We start from the raw sequence: 19,465 nt of genomic DNA on the forward strand, positions 1-19,465 counted from the left end.
CATCTCATTATCTCTAGCCGCTTTATCCTTCTACAGGGTCGGAGGCAAGCTGGAGCCTATCCCAGCTGACTACGGGCGAAAGGCGGGGTACACCCTGGACAAGTCGCCAGGTCATCACAGGGCTGACACATAGACACAGACAACCATTCACACTCACACCTACGGTCAATTTAGAGTCACCAGTTAACCTAACCTGCATGTCTTTGGACTGTGGGGGAAACCGGAGCACCCGGAGGAAACCCACGCGGACACGGGGAGAACATGCAAACTCCACACAGAAAGGCCCTCGCCGGACCCAGGGTTCGAACCCAGGACCTTCTTGCTGTGAGGCGACAGCGCTAACCACTACACCACCGTGCCGCCCCCGCTCTTTTATCATCGTGGGAATTGATTATAGCTCTAAATAAATATTGAAGTTTTTTTAAAGAATCCGGATAACTTTATTTGTATGCCCGTATACTACGTTTATTGAATCAAATCCGTATAAAATACGGACATTCCGTATAGGTTGACATGTATGGAAAAGGCCATTGCAGTAGTCAACCCTACTAGAGATGAAGGCATGTACAAGTTTTTCCAGATCATTTTTTGACACAAGTCCTCTTAGTTTGGAAATGTTTTTTAGGTGATAAAATGCCGATTTAGTGATTGCCTTCATGTGACTGTCAAAGTTTAGCTCGCTGTCAATGAAAACACCAAGATTTTTAACCATATCTTTTGTTTTAATCCCCTTTGTGTCAAGAATAGTGGTAATCCTGAGTCTTTCATCTTTTTTCCCCAAATAGAATTACTTCTGCTTTATCTGTGTTCAGCTGAAGAAAATTTTGTGACATCCAGTGTAAAACCACACACAACTATAATATCGTTAAAATATTATTTCCCCCCACCAACACAGTTCCAACAAGTGCAGGCAAAATTTGAAGGCACCTATTTTGGGTCCTAAACGTGGCATCTGTACACAAAGATGGCGGTTGAACGGGAAGTTTGTCAATTTGGGTTGCAGCTAAAGTAGAAATGAAAACGTTTGTTCCTGTAAACGTTTATAGTTGATCTAAATTAATGTAGTATTTATCTAAAAGGTGTTATATTTGTGAAAAATGGCTTCGTGGGCTGGGTTTTCGGAGGAAGAATTGCGGAAGATACAGCAGAAAGGCGAGCCGAGTAAGTGGAGAAAAGTCAGCTCACAGGTTTCCTTGACTTGGAAGTTTTTTTTTTTTTTAAAGTGTACGGATTTTTAAAGTTTATTCTTCCATGTGATGCTTTGTACAATAATTTAAGCGTTCTTTACTGCTCAGGTGAGAGTGTAGTCGCTTCGTTTGGCCGCGGGCGGAGATCCGCTCCTACTAACCGGAGCAGGCAGCAGCTGCAGCGGGAAAAGGCTCTGCAGATGGCCGCGAAGCAGAAAGCGGCTCTGAGCGACGCTCCGCTGGCTCCTGAGCAGCAGCTTCAACCCGCTGCTTCACCCCAAACAAACCCAGACACAGGACCAAAGCAAGGGTTCCAGCAGCCGGAACCGGAAACTACTGTCACTCCCAACTCAGAAGATCCGCCTGCAGCAGTGAAGGAGCTGGACAAAAAGGAAGTGGAATTGTTAGTAAGTCTAATGCAGGGGTGGTTTGTGGTGGTTCCTGCATGAACATCCCAGATGTTACACTTTGGCTAATTAAGGCAAGACATTACTAATCAATTGGGTCGTAGTGGTTAGCGCTGTCGCCTCACAGCAAGAAGGTTCTGGGTTCGAGCCCAGTGGCCGGCGAGGGCCTTTCTGTGTGGAGTTTGCATGTTCTCCCCGTGTCTGCATGGGTTTCCTCCGGGTGCTCCGGTTTCCCCCAAAGACATGCAGGTTAGGCTAATATGGGACGGCTTTGGGCTGAAGTGGCCTTGAGCAAGGCATCTAACTCCCAACTGCTCCCCGGGCGCTGTTAGCATGGCTGCCCACTGCTTCAGATGGGTTAAATGCAGAAAGAATTTCACAAGTGTGTGATGAACAAAGTTGTGTTTTCTTTCTTTTAAACCACAGTCATTATTAACCCCGCCGACAGTAGTCGGAGGGGTTATTATTTTCACCTGTGTCAGTCTGTGTGTGTGTGTGTCTGTCTGTCTGTCTGTGTGTCTGCAAGATATCTCAAGAACCAATGGATCGATTTGGACCAAATTTTGTACATGTGTTGCCAATCACCCAGGAAGGAAACCATTAAATTTTGGAGGTCAAAGGTCAAGGTCATGGCAGAACTTCGAAATTTTCGCCCAATGTATTTTAATAGGGAAAAGGCGGGGTTTGCACTCCGTTAGTGTCCCTGTCTAGTTCAAAGATTTTTTTTTTGTCAATTCACTATATATCCAGGACATATAGGAGAATTGAAATGCCGTTTCTGTCTCAGATAAATAAAAAAAAAAAAAAACTAATATAGGTAAAAATATGGGCGCTGTCGCCTCACAGCAAGCAGGTCCCGGTTCGAGCCCCGTGGCTGGCGAGGGCCTTTCTGTGCGGAGTTTGCATGTTCTCCCCGTGTCCGCGTGGGTTTCCTCTGGGTGCTCCGGTTTCCCCCACAGTCCAAAGACATGCAGGTTAGGTTAACTGGTGACTCTAAGGTGGGGTTTACATTAGACCGTATCAGCGGATCATCAGATTAACGTTTTTAAAACGATTAGCGTGCACACAGCAACACCAATACACGATTAGCGTGCACACAGCAACACCAATACACGGATACGCTCGGCTCCGCAGGCATCCTGCGCTCCAAATCACTCCGGCCTGAACAGCGAGTGCCCTCTGGAGGGTGCGCACTCCGGCCCTGCGCAGCTCACAGAGCGCGCGAGTATAGCGCACAAGCAGTGATTCGGGACTGAGCCGCTGTGTGTGTGATCCCAGCGCATATCACTTACCACTTGCAAGTGGAAGGATGGCAAGCCTAAAGACAATCATAACTACACAATGGGCAGTATTTGCATCAGTATTTGCAGTATTTTCATACTTTTATACTCTTTAATGAAAGGTGATACAAGGCGGAAGTCCGCGCCGTTTTTCAGCAGTCGCGTCATATGACCAACACCAGCGAATCAGGAAGGTGGATGTCACAGTGACGTTGTCCAATGACGACGCCAGCTAGAGCTCAGCACAGCGTATCCGCGTATTCTCAATGTTTACACAGCACCGGACCAGACACAATCTGGATTGAATACGTGGACCCTGGCGGATTCCCGTTTCCCGGTGTTTCCAGGCGTTTTAATGTAAACGGACAGTGCATCCGCGAAGAAAACGAGACAGATACGGTCTAATGTAAACTTGGCCTAAATTGACCGTAGGTGTGAATGCGAGTGTGAATGGTTGTCTGTGTCTATGTGTCAGCCCTGTGATGACCTGGCGACTTGTCCAGGGTGTACCCCGCCTTTTGCCCGTACTCAGCTGGGATAGGCTCCAGCTTGCCTGCGACCCTGTAGAACAGGATAAAGCGGCTAGAGATGATATGAGGTAAAAAATGTACTCTAAAATCAATGTACAAAATAGCAGTAGTGCAAATACAGTACAATATCTGTAACGGAGAAGGTGTTTAGAATTGATATCAGTCAATCTGATAGTCTTATAAATAGTTCTTGCATTGGACACCCCCTTTCCCGAAATGTCAAGTTTGTTTGTATAGCGCTTTTAACAATAGACATTGTCCCAAAGCAGCTTTACAGAATCTGAATGACCCAAGACATGAGCCAATTTTATCCCTAATCTATCCCCAATGAGCAAGCCCGTGGCGAGGAAAAACTCCCCCAGACCACACAAGGAAGAAACCTCGAGAAGAACCAGACCCAAAAGGGAACCCATCCTCACCTGGACAACAACAGACAACATGACTATAACAGTTTTAACATGAAGTCAGCTTCGTTGATGTTATAAACTCTTCATTAATGGAAACTTGAGTGCAAAACTGTTCATGACAACTGCAGTCCTAAAGTTAGCAAGTCAACTGTAGTCCTCAGCCATAAAAGCATTACTGTAAGAGTCCAGAGCGTCTTCCAAGTGTGACTTTCAACTGTCCATATGGGGCCGTCCTCCACAGGAGCGATGTGATGAGACTCCAGTCAGACGTAGGGCATCAGGATGGATCAGGCAGGTCTGAGGAGCAGAAGAGGTCAGCATCTCAGTCCCAGGACTGACATGTAACTCAGATGGACAGATTTTTTTTGGGGGGGGGAGAAGAGAGAGAAAATACAGGTTGTTAGGTATGCCCAATGTCACCTGAATAAGTACTGTAGGTACAGTATACATTTTGCGCTGAGTGCAAGCAGGGACTCTGGCAAAACTAACTATAACAGCATAACTAAAAGGGGAGAGCCAGAAGGTAACACAGGCATGAGGGAGCTCCGGGACATAAAGCAGCCAGCCACTACACCGTCAACAAACTCGAGTGAGCAAGCGAGTGGGGGACTGACAGCATCCATACATCCCAGTTTACCAAAACACACTGTCTGAGGACCCTCCAGATCTACTCCTTTACCTCATAAACACCATTAACAAAAGGCTTGACTAAACAGATATTTTCAGCCTAGACTTAAACGCTGAGACTGTGCCTGATTGCCAAACACTACTTGGAAGGCTGTTCCATAACTGTGGGGTTTTGTAAGAAAAGGCTAATCAACATACTAATCAATTGGGTCTTTTTTTTTTTTAAACCAGTCATTATTCAAAGATTTTTTTTTTGTCAATTCACTATATATCCAGGACGTATAGGAGAATCGAAATGCTGTTTCTCTCTCACCTTACTTGTAAAATGAGATAAAAAAAATTTATATTAAGAAAAACTAATATATAAAATATAGGTAAAAAAAACACTTAAAAATCATACAGTGTTCAAAATAGCAGTAGTGCAAATACGGTACAATATCTGTAACAGAGAAGGTGCTTAGAATTTATATATCAGTCAATCTGATAGTCTTATAAATAGTTCTTGCATTGGACACCCCCTCTCCTGAAATGTCAAGTTTATATGTATAGCGCCTTTAACAATAAACATTGTCGCAAAGCAGCTTTACAGAATTTGAATGACTTAAAACATGAGTTGATTTTGTCCCTAATCTATCCCCGCTGAGCAAGCCTGCGGCGACGGTGGCAAGGAAAAACTCCCTCAGACAACATGAGGAAGAAACCTCGAGAGGAACCAGACTCAAAAGGGAACCCATCCTCATTTGGGCGAAAACAGACAACATTAACAGTTTTCACATGAAGTCTGTTTTGTTGATGTTATAAACTCTTCACTGATGGAAACTTGAGTGCAAAACTGTTCATGACAACTGCAGTCCTAAAGTTAGCAAGTCAACTGCAGTCCTCAGCCATAAAAGCATTACTGTAAGAGTCCAGAGCATCTTCCAAGTGTGACTTTCAACTGTCCGTATGGGGCCGAAATGTAGATTATATGTATACAAATGAGTCCTCATCTAATTGTTATTTATTGAAGGTATAGGAGAATCGAAACGTGAATATTGGTGAATAATAACCGAGATGAAGTCAAGGTTATTCCATCCATCCATTATCTATAACCGCTTATCCTGTGCAGGGTTGCAGGCAAGCTGGAGCCTATCCCTATGGGTGAGAGGTGGGATACACCTTGGACAAGTCACCAGGTCATCGCAGGGCGAGTCGAGGTTATTATTCACCGATTATTCATTGAGCCTGAGGCGGATAATTGTTTTAATATAAATACACAGGTGATTTTATTTTTTAAAAATCCATCCATCATCTGTAGCCACTTATCCTGTTCTACAGGGTCGCAGGCAAGCTGGAGCCTATCCCAGCTGACAATAGGCGAGAGGCGGGGTACACCCTGGACAAGTCGTCATATCATATGCAGGGCTGACACAGAGACAAACAACCATCCACATTCACACCTACGGTCGATTTAGAGTCACCAGTTAACCTAACCTGCATGTCTTTGGACTGTGGGGGAAACCGGAGCACCCGGAGGAAACCCACGCGGACACGGGGAGAACATGCAAACTCCGCACAGAGAGGCTGTCGTCGGCCGCTGGGCTCGAACCCGGACCTTCTTGCTGTGAGGCAACAGTGCTAATCACTACATCACCGTGCTGCCCTTTTGAAAAAAAATCATCGAAGTTTATTTCAAACTTCAAAATCAGCATGCAAATGGAGTAAAGGCGTGGCACAGGGTTGTCACTTATCTATGCCGACTCACATAAAATAGTTTTGTTTTGAAATAGATAAAATAAATCCCAATTACACCTTACCTTTTGAATAGTTTTAGGCCAAACTTCGTGGCATCTTTAGTGCTTTTAGGAACAGCATTTTCTTTCAGAATTTGTAGTTCTTCCTCACTTACAGTGACGACGTGATTGGCCGCCATTTTGCCGAGTCATTCGAGGTGATTATCGAGAAATAATCCGAATTTCTTGACCAGTGTGCGCAATTTTCTGTAATCTCCCCCGTATTTATACTAAACGTGCATATACCGTCAAGTCAGGTGGAACGACGCAGTGTGAAGTCTAAATAAGTTGAAGTGTTCATTCTTTTTACCAGTTTGTTGTCAGGAATGATAAAAGTTTCAGTTAAAATGAGCGTTTGTGGGGGGGAAAAGTACAGTTGTGTGTTCTTGTTTTAAAGGCTTTCTCTTATTATCAAGCATCAACTGACTATAAAAATGTTAAAAGATCTGAACTGTACATAGTTTAGGCATTTATAGACTATCCTACCATACAGAACACGCCTCTTCCTATAGAGATTGGCGCATGCGTCATTCCACCGGACATTAACGTTGCTGTAGAAAACACGAGGTGAGCGAAAAGTTCTGCTTTTCTTAGTAATTTTTCATTAGCCTAGTAAACTAGACCCACCCGCCTAGCGGCCAAAAATATTTTTGCCTACGAGTGGGTCTAGCCTCGGACCATATCAACAACACACCCCGGGCATCAAATCGTGCCCGCCAATCACAACGCAAGGTTTTTGTTTGGATTCTTTGGGCGGGCTTTTGCAGGAGTGACGACAAGGCTGCACGACGCTGGAGAAAGCACAACAGGAAAGATGGCTACGGCTAGTGAACAGCGCTCGTTTGACTCCGCTTTGGAATCAGTTTTAGAAGAATTAGGCTTGGAGTTTTCGTTGAAACATGAGCAGGAAGAGGCTCTCTGCTCATTCCTTTTCAAGAAGGACGTATTATTATCAAATATTCACATTTAGTCTGGCTTGCCAGGCTAGTGTCTCTCTCCACATGCTGTTTGTTTACCCTCCCCCACTGCTTTCTGTCGCTCTGACTACGTCACAGTCACTGTTGCGCTGATTGGTCAGAGCGTTGGCCTATACGCACAGAGACAGTTTGAAAGACAACAGGTTGTTCCTACCCACACCCTTCGGAAATGTCTACGACCGAGACCAGACTAAATATTCACATTTAGTCTGGCTTGCCAGGCTAATTTTTCATTAATCTTTTTTTAAATTTTTCTTCATGAATGAATGTAGAAACGGCCTCGCTACAAATAAAACCACACCTAAGATAGAATAAACAATCTATTTAATTACAACCGGGAACGGAAAGCTAAGGTGCGTCAATCCACCGGACGGCCTTGTATATGTGCATACTTAAACTAAAACTCTACTGATTTGATATTAGCATTCAAACACGAATTTCACTCCTAAGACTTTGTATCGACAAAAAAGAGTTTCTTGGCGGTTTAATCAAGAACACCTGTTCTGACCATCACACCCATACTTGGGCCTTCCTCAAATTGTCGCACACAATTGTATGCTGTAGGATTAATCTCTCTTCACTGAAACTAAGAAGCCCAAACTCATTCCAACATGACAGTTCCCCTGTGCACAAAGCTCCCTCCCTTCATGAAGACATTTGCCAAAGAACTTGAGTGTCCTGCACAGAGCCCCAACCTACATCCCACCGAAAACCTTTGGGATGAACTGGAACACTGACTGCACCCTGGACCTCCTTACCAACATCAGTACTTGATGTCAGTAATGCTCTTGAATGATCATAAATCCTCACAGACGTGCTCCAAAATCTAGTGGAAAGACTTCGCAGAAGAGTGGAGCTTATTATAACTCTTCTAAAGCAGGACTAAATGTGGGACGGGATGTTCGGCAATCTCATATGGGTGTGATGAATAGGTCTCCACAAACACTTGGCAAGACAGTTCTTGTCTTTTTCCTGAAATGTACATTTATGCATGGAACTGATGCTTCAAATAAGTATAAAATGTAACTAATTAAATATCCAGCAGTAATGAACATTTTGGAAGAAATTCCTCATTGATCTCCCATTGTGTGTGTATATATAAAGAAACTGGGAAAAAAATGCTTTTAAAAACACAATGTGGTTTAATGCGGTGCCCCTTCATTAGTGGGGTTTATATGGTTTATAGAGGAAACTGACCTGTATGTCATAATGACACGTATATCAGGAAACAAGCTTTTCATGGATTTCAGGGCTCGACATTAACGATTGTCCGCTTGTCCGGGACAAGTGATCCTTTATGTCGGACAAGTTCGTCGTCTCAGTTACTTGTCCGATCGGACAAGTGCGAAAATACGCCGATATTTGGGTTACGTATCAAATTTATCAGTTTATTCACATGATTTCCGAAGCATCGCACTCAACATATTGTTTTGATGAATCGCCGGATGTTTCTCTTCGGAAAGAGCGATGTGCGCATGCGCAATATTCCGCTTGCGAAACCAGCCAATACCGCTTCGTGTATTTGAGCTGAAAAGTAAACGGTCATTTATCAGACCCTCCAGGATTTCGTGATGTTGCGATTTGCAACTTCAACGCAAATTCAACCAATCCCCGTGAATTCAGGGCGGTGTTGCAATTATATCCAATCACCGCAACTTTCCTGCAAATTTGACCAATCGTTGGCGTCGTCTTGAGGTGACGTCGACAAACTACCTTCCGCCTTTCTTCCGTGTTCCCGTTGAAGAGAAGCAGCATGTGCGAGTCAGTGTTTATATAGGCTTAAATTCTGTTACTGAAAGTGTGTTATGTTTACAGTGAAGGACTGTGTGCACTTTATTTTTTTACTTAATACAAGAAATTAATGGATGCCAACATTTTTGCAAAAAATGGTATTTTATTTTCCATTGTTTAGGCAGCTTCAGCATCATACTGTGAGATTCTGTTCAAATTGTTTTTTTTTCTTCTATGAAGCCTGAGCCATTTATTTTATTAGTTTATAATTATTGTTTAATTTAGTCTTCAGGAGAGACTGCCTGCACACAGTACTAGTATTAATAGTTTGTTTTCTTACATGAAAGCCGAGGCATTTATATTATATTTTAAGGTAACTTCATGTTGTGCTGTGAGGTTCTCTGCACTTTAACTTTTGAACCAACAGGAGCATTTGGATAAGTAAAGCCTATTTTTCTGCATTTTTGTAGTCCTGGTAATCTTTTATATTGGTAAAGATGTTTATAGGACCATTTCTCAGTGTCTTTGTTTTTTTTAATCAATAGTTTTTCAGTAATAACTTTAATATTTAACATATCACTCAATTTTAATCACAAAAAGAGAAAATCGCAACAATTTCTCGCAACTTTCACTTCCTCCCGCAATGTAATCGCAACAAAAACCTAAAAAACACCGCAACTTTCATTGCAACCATTAAATACCATACAGGAGCCACAATGAATAATTAGATAACAATTAATCAGTGTAGGATATATATTCAAAGTTAATAATTAAAAAATGAAAATATACTCATCTCACTATCTGTAGCCGCTTTATCCTGTTCTACAGAGTCGCAGGCAAGCTGGAGCCTATCCCAGCTGACTACGGGTGAAAGGCGGGGTACACCCTGGACAAGTCGCCAGGTCATCACAGGGCTGACACATAGACACAGACAACCATTCACACTCACATTCACACCTACGGTCAATTTAGAGTCACCAGTTAACCTAACCTGCATGTCTTTGGACTGTGGGGGAAACCGGTGCACCCGGAGGAAACCCACGCGGACACGGGGAGAACATGCAAACTCCACACAGAAAGGCCCTCGCCGGCCACGGGGCTCGAACCCGGACTTTCTTGCTGTGAGGCGACAGCGCTAACCACTACACCACTGTGCCGCCCCTGAAAATATACTGTATAATTTTAATTTTCTGGTTTTCAATTTCTCATAAATTAATGATTGATGGAGTCCAGTTTTTTTCTGCAGTGAATAGATTATGTTAAAGTAATTCTGGTGAAATTAGTTTATTACAAATAGTTTTTGTGGGTTTTTTTTTCTCATTTTTCTTCGGACAAGTCAACTTCACATTCGGACAAGTACATTTCCTTTCAACTTGCCCGACAGGACAAGTGGTTTCAAAAGTTAATGTAGAGCCCTGGATTTACGACATTCTGCAAATGTCATGAAGTTTCACATAATGCTGTGGTTGCTTGTGGACACAAACTGCGAAAAAAATTTTAAGAGAGGTCATTTGGAGAAATTTGCACTCTGAAAGATAATCGACGTGACCCAAATGATCATTTCCAACCTGTAGTGTCTTGCCATAATAGATCTAGTTGTGCTAAAGCAGTGAAATCTGCCAAGTGTGCTGGACTCGGGCTTTGCAGATCCACAGTCGGGTACCTCTGCTCTGGGTTTGTCTCAAATCTGGTAGAAGTGAAGTTGTTTTTCTACCATTCACCTCGGAATACAACATGTTCTAGCCATGTTCACTGGATATGAGCAATCGCACGCTCTGATTGGCTACTCTACTTCTAGGCTATCAGCTCATATACCGTGAGTAAAGAAAAGCAAAATGGTGGAGCATGTTGCTGAACCAACCGTGGTTGAAATAGAAGAAGAAACCTTTATTTGTCACATGCACACTTCAAGCACAGTGAAATTCATCCTCTGCATTTAACCCATCTGAAGTAGTGAACACGCGCACGAACACACCCAGAGCAGTGGGCAGCCACACTACAGCGCCCAGGGAGCAGTCCGGGGTTAGGTACTTTGTTCAAGGGCACTTCAGCCCAAGGCCGCCCCACGTTAACCTAACTGCATGTCTTTGGACTGTGAGGGAAACCCACACAGACACGGGGAGAACATGCAAACTCCACACAGAAAGGCCCCTGTCGGCCGCTGGGTTCAAACCCGGAACCTTCTTGCTGTGAGGCGACCGTACTAACCACTACACCACTGTGCTGCCAATCAAAATCAAATAATAACTCTACTTGAAAACAAAACCCCAACATTTTTTATCAAGTATTTAAAAGAAGCAGAAATGGCTAAAAGAATATAGGTTTTTATCCCCCCCCCCCCCCAAATAGCTCCTCGTCCATGCTGCAGCCCAGTCGGTAGCGGTAATGTACCGTACCTTTAAATTGGTTTGCCAACCGCCAAAAAACCCTACAGAAAACCTCAAAAAAAAAGCAACAAAATATGGAATAAAAGTATTTGATGGTAAAAATGTATATCTTTTTTCAAAATAATTTTTCAAGAATTATTATTGTTATTATAGCGCGACACAGTGGTGTAGTGGTTAGCGCTGTCGCTTCACAGCAAGAAGGTCCGGGTTCGAGCCCCGTGGCCGGCGAGGGCCTTTCTGTGCGGAGTTTGCATGTTCTCCCCGTGTCCGCGTGGGTTTCCTCCGGGTGCTCCGGTTTCCCCCACAGTCCAAAGACATGCAGGTTAGGTTAACTGGTGACTCTAAATTGACCGTAGGTGTGAATGTGAGTGTGAATGGTTGTCTGTGTCTATGTGTCAGCCCTGTGATGACCTGGCGACTTGTCCAGGGTGTACTCCGCCTTTCGCCCGTAGTCAGCTGGGATAGGCTCCAGCTTGCCTGCGACCCTGTAGAACAGGATAAGTGGCTAGAGATGATGAGATGAGAATTATTATAGCATTTTTCACAAATTGCTACTGTCATTTCACCGGTTTGTTTACATTCTAAGCAGAAATTTTGTTGGACGCTTTGTATAAAGTTTTTATCAAATTTGAAAAAAAAATGCTCTGTTTCTCAAATTCCAGTGAATGTGGGTAGAAGAAAAGTTATTCCACTCAATCTCATCGCTCATCGTACATGGCTTATAGCCAACTTGCTACGTGCCTCGTCAGCTATCAGCTCATGTGCGACTCGATTTCATGGAATAACTGTTAAATAGACTAGCTGTAATCACTGCCATGTGCTCACGCAGACAGCACCTGATAACCCGATTCCTTGTAACAGCTTTCTTTTTAATTGCTCTAGACGAGAGAAGACCCGTCTGCAGCACCTTCAGTGGGAGCAGCGAATGATGGAAGAGAAGAATAAAAGAATCAAAGCGCTCCTGGCCAAGACCATTGCTGAAAAGTGAGTAACCTGCTTAAAGGTCTTTGTTCACAAAAGTTCTCCCATGTCCTCGATGGACTGGAATACGTAGACGTTTTTAAAACCGGAACTCCATGTTCTGTCACTACAGATCGAAGCAGACGCAAGCTGAAGCGGTGAAGTTGAAGAAAATCCAAAAGGAGCTCCAGGTTCTGGATGATTCGGTGTCCAGCGATATCGGTGTCCTCAGGAAGCTGATCGAGCAGGCCAGCCTGGAGTATTCCATAGCATGGTAATGAAGTTCAGGGTGTCAGCCATGACTCAGTGTTACTAATGCGGAGAAGTAAATGAATGAATTGTGAATGTGAGAGTGTTGTGCTTTAAACATTTTTCTCTGTCCACCACACAATCGAGTCATTTGCAACTAGGTGATACCAGTTGTTCGTACTAGTCCGCGCACATGCAATGGCTCAGTTATGATGAGGTCATTTTGCAGCCACCCAGAAGGAATCGTACACACGGTGCACGTTTGGATTATTTTGTTAACTGAAAATCTAATCAAAGCGGTCTCAGTTGTAAGGCAGCATCATTTACACCAAGACCTTTTTCTCTTTTCTGTCATTTGATCTCGCTGAAATGCCGCCCTCTAGAGCATCTGAATACTTCATTTAGTCCATAAAGGTGTGTAAAAATCATTCAGGGATCATTGATTAAATCGTTTAGTCGTCACACTTGTCCGGTTTACTCCACCTGAAAAGAGAAGAATGTTTGGAGCAGCTTGACCTTGTTCGTCATTTACACAAGGCTAAGAGAGACATGAGGTCATTTGAAATATGGACCGTTTCCCTCCACTTACTGTATAGACCCTTTTCACTCACGTGACCTTCGTAAGCGCGACCGCCATTTTGGACATGAAGAAATAACGGTTTATGGCACAGACCCTTTCGGTTCTCGCTCATGTAGCTGCTACAATGACTGCTTAGACTGCAACAATAATACCTAACACACATTTAAGTATCCGTCGTAAAGACGTGAAACTCGTCGAGTGACGAGTGTGTTCATTGATAAGCTAACACAATCTAAAAGTAGACATACAGTACCATCACACTGCCCTGGCGCTGTGTACAGTTTACCTTCTATGGTTTGTGCACTCACTATTTGCCATTACTTTCTCCAACCCAGTGTTCGAACTATGCCGATATTTTCGGGGGGTCCCTTTTTTTCCCTTGGGGGGGTGCTTGCGCTTGTCTCAGAGCACGGATCTCCAAACATATGAGAAGCCTATCTTACGCACATATCACGTGGACTCTACACCTCCACACACGCATCGCGTCTGAAGTCATAACTCATCAGGGGAAATCGTGTCCGCATTGGCATGTTCAAAAAACAACCTCGCGTCAACAATGATACCACACGCAAGAAAAAAAAAACAGTCAGGCTACTCAACACATCTGATCCACAGCAGCACCAAAGCATCACTGGAAATCATGTCAACAACCAATCTTCCATTTCAACACGCGTCAACAAACAAATGGCACCACAAACATGAACGAATCGGTCAGGCCAGCGCTCAAAACTAAGGGTGTCCCGACGTCCCGGGGACCATAAAAAATGTCATTGGGACACAAAATTATCATACTGTATCTGGGACAATCCCGGGACAATGGAAAAAATAGATCTAGAAAAAAAGTTCTACATTAATATTGTTTCCAAAGCCGTAACACATACGTAGACATTCACCTAATTTGTCAATTTTAATTTTAAAACGTTAACAGCGAAAAATACATAGTAGCTACACTTTCGATGCACCTGCATCCGTAGGCTACAGAGCAGCGCATTCTGTTCTAGAATCTTCGGCCGGAGTCCGCGTTATATGGACTTGGAATGGAATTGCTAGCGCACACGCTGCGCCGACTCTTGCCAGAACAAAAATGCTGAAGTGGTTGAAGCGGACCGACCGCGGGGAAGAAACTGAAAGCCCAGACATAACGTCTCCGGGACCTTCAGGATCCAAAGTGCCATCGCCTGGTCTGCAGGCAACGCTAGCAACTGAATGAACTTAATGAACACTGTTAGACACGTTATAAAATACAACAGGAATGATGTGGATGATATTGACGGAAGATACCGTTCAACAGAATAAGTGAGTTTTCTTGGTGTCTTTCTAGTTCAGAAAGTTTAGTCAGTCAGCAGCACAACTAGGCTCGGACCTGCCACTATGCTGATGTTGCTAACATTTGCACCCACGTTTCGGCAGCGAAAGTTCATAAAATGGATAACGGAAAGTTCATAAAAATGGATAACGGTAATGGATAACGGAAAGTTCATAAAAATGGATAACGGTAATGGTGAAAATGATAAGTTGGCCTTATAAGTGCCAACAGATATTCAAGGTATAAGTAGATGAAATGAACATAAAAGGGGTCTTATTTTCAACTAAAGTGTACTGCAGATGTAGGGAGTTGAAACATTTTCTGAATGAGCTAGTTGGCCCCTTTAAATAAACGGGTATCTATTCATACAGTGAGATCGCCAAAGTTTAATAAACTGAAAATGCAATAACTGTAATTTTGAAGTAGATGATGTATTGGACATGTGTCGCTTGTGTCTTGTGACTTATTGTAAAAATGATATAAAGGGTTCAAAATCGCATAGTTACAAATATAATAGTAACTTCATATGATAATATTAACCACTGGTTATTTCAGAGAGGAAAAAAATGGGGACACTATTGCTTCCATTCGGGACAATACAACACAGAATTCGGGACCACTGGGGGGGACAAAGAAAAAAAAGTTAATTTCGAGCCCTGGGTCAGGCTACCGATTCCAAACCCACAGCAGACGAATAATTAAATGCATCTTACCTTAAAGCAGACTCAACCACTAAGGAAGTGTGTTGGCACACTTCCTTTCTACTAGTTTGTGTCCCCAACCTGGCAGCAGCAGTCGTTGTCATATCGGTTTATTTTATCTTTGATGTAAACACAACACTTCGGATATGCAAATGCTTCCCGTTGCACACGATTGCTATGTCAATAAACATCATTTTGCCAATATTTTAGAGACCATCCATCTTCTCCGTCGGTCAGCATCTGTTGGGATCCGATAAAATGATAAATCTTGCCTTGTGTGTTGATGGTTACTACATCCAGGTGCACAACAATATAATGGCATGATGGAAGTCTTGCTGAAAGTAAAAACTTTTTGATGGCTATATTCCTTTCGATGCTTCGCCGTCGTTCCTCGTTGTTGGCTGTGGTAGACTACTGGTAGTACATGTCCAAAATGGCGGCCGCGTTTGTCGTGACGTCACGTGAAAAGGGTCCATACCACAGAGCACCAGTCAATACTGGTAAAGGGACAGATGGTAGTCCTGTATTAAGGCACAGCTTTTTTGAGAAAGCCTGAAGAGGCATCACGCATTAGGGGGCTACATTTGAACAGTGATTACTAGTAAAATGTTTTCAGTGTTCTAACCTGAGGTGTATAGCCTTGATTAACTCAAACACCTGGATGACTCTGGCTGTGTTCACATTACAAGCCTGTATCTAACTGTAATGTGGATGCATTTGTCCTCCAAAACAGCACACATTCTTGCACGAGTCATCTGTATCACCAGCAACAAGAAATATCTGACACGACTCATGGTATTAAAATCGACAAAATGGACGTACTAGTAGTTAATCTTGCTCTGAAGGACAGCAGTGTGTTAGGTGGACGTGACCAGGTCAAGAAGATTTTTTTTGGGGGGGGCAGACGGCTACCTTTTACTGTTTTCGCAGCTGTTGTAGCACCTCTGTTGTTATTTTGCTGCAGTGCCAGTGCTGCTAATGAAGGTAGTGCTCGGTGCATGCGGATCAGCAAAAAGCCACACGAATTCCGATCTGAGCGCGGTCATTCATGTCACATAGATACATAGCCGATTCAGGACCACATATCAAAGACTGCGTTCAGTCTGCACCCTGAAACGACCAATATCCGATTATTTTGCCCATATGCGACCTGTATCCGATTTGTTATTGACAATCTGAACGACACAGATCCGATTTTTTCACATGCGACCCAGGCCGCTTGGATATGTGGTCCTAATTCCGATGCATATCCGTTATTTTCACATGCGACTGCAGTCTGACCGGACAGGTCGCATTCATGCGACCTACACGTCATCAACAAGAGACAAACGTTATTATTCTGCGTTGGCTAATCCCGCCTCTTTGGTGGAAAACAACAACATTTGTACAGTTTTCAGAATTTAAATAGACTTTTATAGAATTGATCAAGCTAATGGTGGATTTGGTAGGGACCTGGATGTTGATCTGTTAGCCTGATTAAATAAAACAGTTTCTATAACTGATTTATAACTTAAACCATCCTGTATTACAAGATTATAAGATTGTTCTGGAAATTTCCAGTAATTTGACACCTTCGGTCTCATTAGTCTGCTGCCCACATTAATCAGATTATTGTGTGAGTTCTGCCACCGCCACAAAAACCACATCGCCAGGTCTCGCCTCATCTCCATGCTTTACTTGCAAACTTGGAGTGCGCTTTTTTTTTTTGTTTACGTATTACGTAGATGTGCTTATTACGTGTCAATTTGCGCATGCGGGACACTTTTGGGTCGTTTTCCGTTCATATTGGAGATCGCATACAAGTCTCATATAATTGGTAATGTGAACGGCCTAACAAAAAAATTGGATTTCACAACAAATCGGATATGGGTCGTTTCAGGTTGCAGTCTGAACGTAGTGAAAGCGACTCGAATCTGATCTGGAAAGATTGGATTTGTGTCCTCATGGCTCCAAAGAAAGCAGATCTGTCGCGTTAAGGCAAAAAATCTGATTTGAGTCACTTCAGCCTGGTCATGTGAACATAGCCGGACCTGAGAAAAACAAACTCTGATCTTCATTTGAATAAAATAATAGCAATAGAATGCTAGCTGGATGGAATAACTTTTTTTTTTTTTTTTAAATATTAGCTGATGGAATACTTTTTGTGTGTGTTGTTTTCTTTGACCTATGTAAAGCAACCTTGAGCTTGGTTTGAGAAAGGCGCTATATAAATGTAACTTTTTATTATTATTTAGCTGCTTATTCTAATTTATCTCCTATTGCTTCCATTAATAAACACACTTTTTTAAAAATATTCGGAATAATTTAATTCCGAATGAACCGTTTACATAAAAGCGATCAGATTGAGGTGTGTTTATTTGTCTCAAGCATCCAACCAAAATAGAATTTCTGACACACACACTCCCGTGTAGCTGGCTTATTCTGCTCCGTAAAGATAAAACGTCATGATGTCATCACTGCGTGAAGGTGTACTGAGCATACTCCGAAGGTTGCAGGTGCAGAAGGCAATCCGATCGAGCATTTACAGACGTGGCTAACATTTTTCCTATCAAACAGATTATCAGAGGTCTAAATATAACGGGGGATTTAATTCTGATCGAGCTTGTTAACGTAGCTAATGACATTCCATTCCATGAAGTTCTCCTTTAATGTTCATTCAGGAAGCGCTTGGAAAAGGCAGAGGCGGAGTACGTGGCAGCCAAGCTGGACCTGCACAAGAAGACCGAGACTAAGGAGCAGCTCACGGAGCACCTCTGTGCCATCATCCAGCAGAACGAGCTGCGCAAGGCACGCAAGCTGGAGGAGCTGATGCTGCAGCTCGAGCTCAGCACAGAGCAGGCATCCCAGGGGGCGCAGGAGGAGGGGTGTGAGGAGAGAGAAGGCCCCGCCCACGCTGCTGCTTTAGTTAACGAAACTAGTGATGGCCAGATGCAAACAGACGTCACCGATATTAGTGTGGAGAGTCCCGGTGCTGCGACTGTAGTAAAGACGAGTGGAGGTCAGGAGAGGGAACTGATCACAGACACTGCGAGTGGCGAGGGCTAGTCTCTCAGACGTTATTACAGATACACGGTATGGGGCTGCTTCCAAGTGTAGATGATCGGTACACTTCATAAATAATCCTTTAGTATGATTACCTTATTAGTAATGATAGTAGAAGATGTAGATCTAGTATTATTTATTATGGTGGAGGGAGAGAGAAGAAACCAGGCTGCAGATTAAAGCGTTAACAAAACAGTTAATGTTCTTAAGGTGTTTTCATTCATAGGAGAGCACAATAAACTTACTAAAGAGTTTCCATTGCTGGCTGCAGCTTCAATTTTACTCCAAATGCCATCTGACAACTTGTGTAACACTACACTCGATAGTTTATATGAAAATTTAATTATTGAGCAATTTCACGAACACTGCTGAAATGTATGACCGTGTATTAGGGCCATTGTAGGGTTAAAAAAACAGAGCTGGGTGACGAGGTAATAATCTGAGAAAAAGCTAAGAAATTCTCAGATTAAAGTTGAACAATTTGCAAGACAAAACTCAGAAATTCTCTTGAGATGCTAATCACAAACTTGCGAAGGGGGGGGAGCAGTTCTGAGATTAAAAAGTCACAAATTTACAAGAAATAAACTTTGAAAACAATTTAATGCTTCCTGGCTGCAGTGCATTCTGGGAAATGTAGGTGAAACTCTTAGTGCTTTATTCTTTTATAGTGTGCAATCGAAGAGGAAAGACTGCCTTCCCAAGAAAACTCAGCTCAGCCGGGGCGTCAGTGGTGTGATCACATTGATCCAACTTTGCAAAGTGAAGAGATCTGGTTCCTTTCAACAACAAAAAAAAACCAAACACTATCCCCCCTCCCTTTTTTTTTTTTTTTAAATTGTGAATTTATGACTTTTTAACTCAGAAATTCTTTGATTCCCCCCACCCCCACCCTTAAGGTTCTGCCTTTTTTCAACCTACAATCGCCTTAATACGCAGTTTTAGAAATGTAATTTTTAACAAGACTGTGAAAAACCAGTGTTTAAACTTGAAACTAGAAGATGGTCAAGCAACTCCATGAGGTTAATATCATTCAAAGCCCATGATTATTGCATGAAGAGCCAACAGCCATGGCATATGTGCATTCCCCCCCCCCTTCCTTATGAATTATTCAAGAAAGAGAATAGACTGGGCAAAGTATTTAACATGGTGTAAGGTGATATGTTATAATTTATGGAGATTATTCACCCTGGTTCCCCAACAGTGACTTTGACTGTTGCTGTATTTTAACCTACAGTTTGACAGAAGGTTCTTCGGTCAAAATTTTGAACGTTATTAATTTTTCATCAAGAGCCAAGTGTAATGCAATGGATTTTGTATGTTTC

At 42.9% G+C, this 19,465-nt stretch overlaps 1 protein-coding gene across 1 annotated transcript; it reads left to right on the forward strand.

Annotated features, from left to right (window-relative positions):
* Nucleotides 1-954: 954 nt before the first annotated feature.
* gorab (golgin, rab6-interacting) lies at nt 955-19,025 on the forward strand. Its single transcript, XM_060916048.1, has 5 exons — nt 955-1,161; nt 1,296-1,590; nt 12,188-12,289; nt 12,399-12,539; nt 17,762-19,025. The coding sequence occupies exons 1-5, from the start codon at nt 1,098-1,100 to the stop codon at nt 18,144-18,146; spliced, it is 987 nt and encodes a 328-aa protein (XP_060772031.1). The 5' UTR covers nt 955-1,097; the 3' UTR covers nt 18,147-19,025.
* Nucleotides 19,026-19,465: the final 440 nt, after the last annotated feature.

Source organism: Neoarius graeffei, chromosome 3, assembly GCF_027579695.1.
Source record: "Neoarius graeffei isolate fNeoGra1 chromosome 3, fNeoGra1.pri, whole genome shotgun sequence".
NCBI classification, from domain to species: Eukaryota; Metazoa; Chordata; class Actinopteri; order Siluriformes; family Ariidae; genus Neoarius; species Neoarius graeffei.

Bases quoted from the DNA above. Each gene is read 5' to 3' on its own strand.
- gorab (XM_060916048.1), top strand. From the start codon at position 1,098: ATGGCTTCGTGGGCTGGGTTTTCGGAGGAAGAATTGCGGAAGATACAG. The intron at 12,290-12,398 runs GTGAGTAACCTG...CTGTCACTACAG, and splicing joins GCCAAGACCATTGCTGAAAA to ATCGAAGCAGACGCAAGCTG. The intron at 12,540-17,761 runs GTAATGAAGTTC...ATGTTCATTCAG, and splicing joins CTGGAGTATTCCATAGCATG to GAAGCGCTTGGAAAAGGCAG.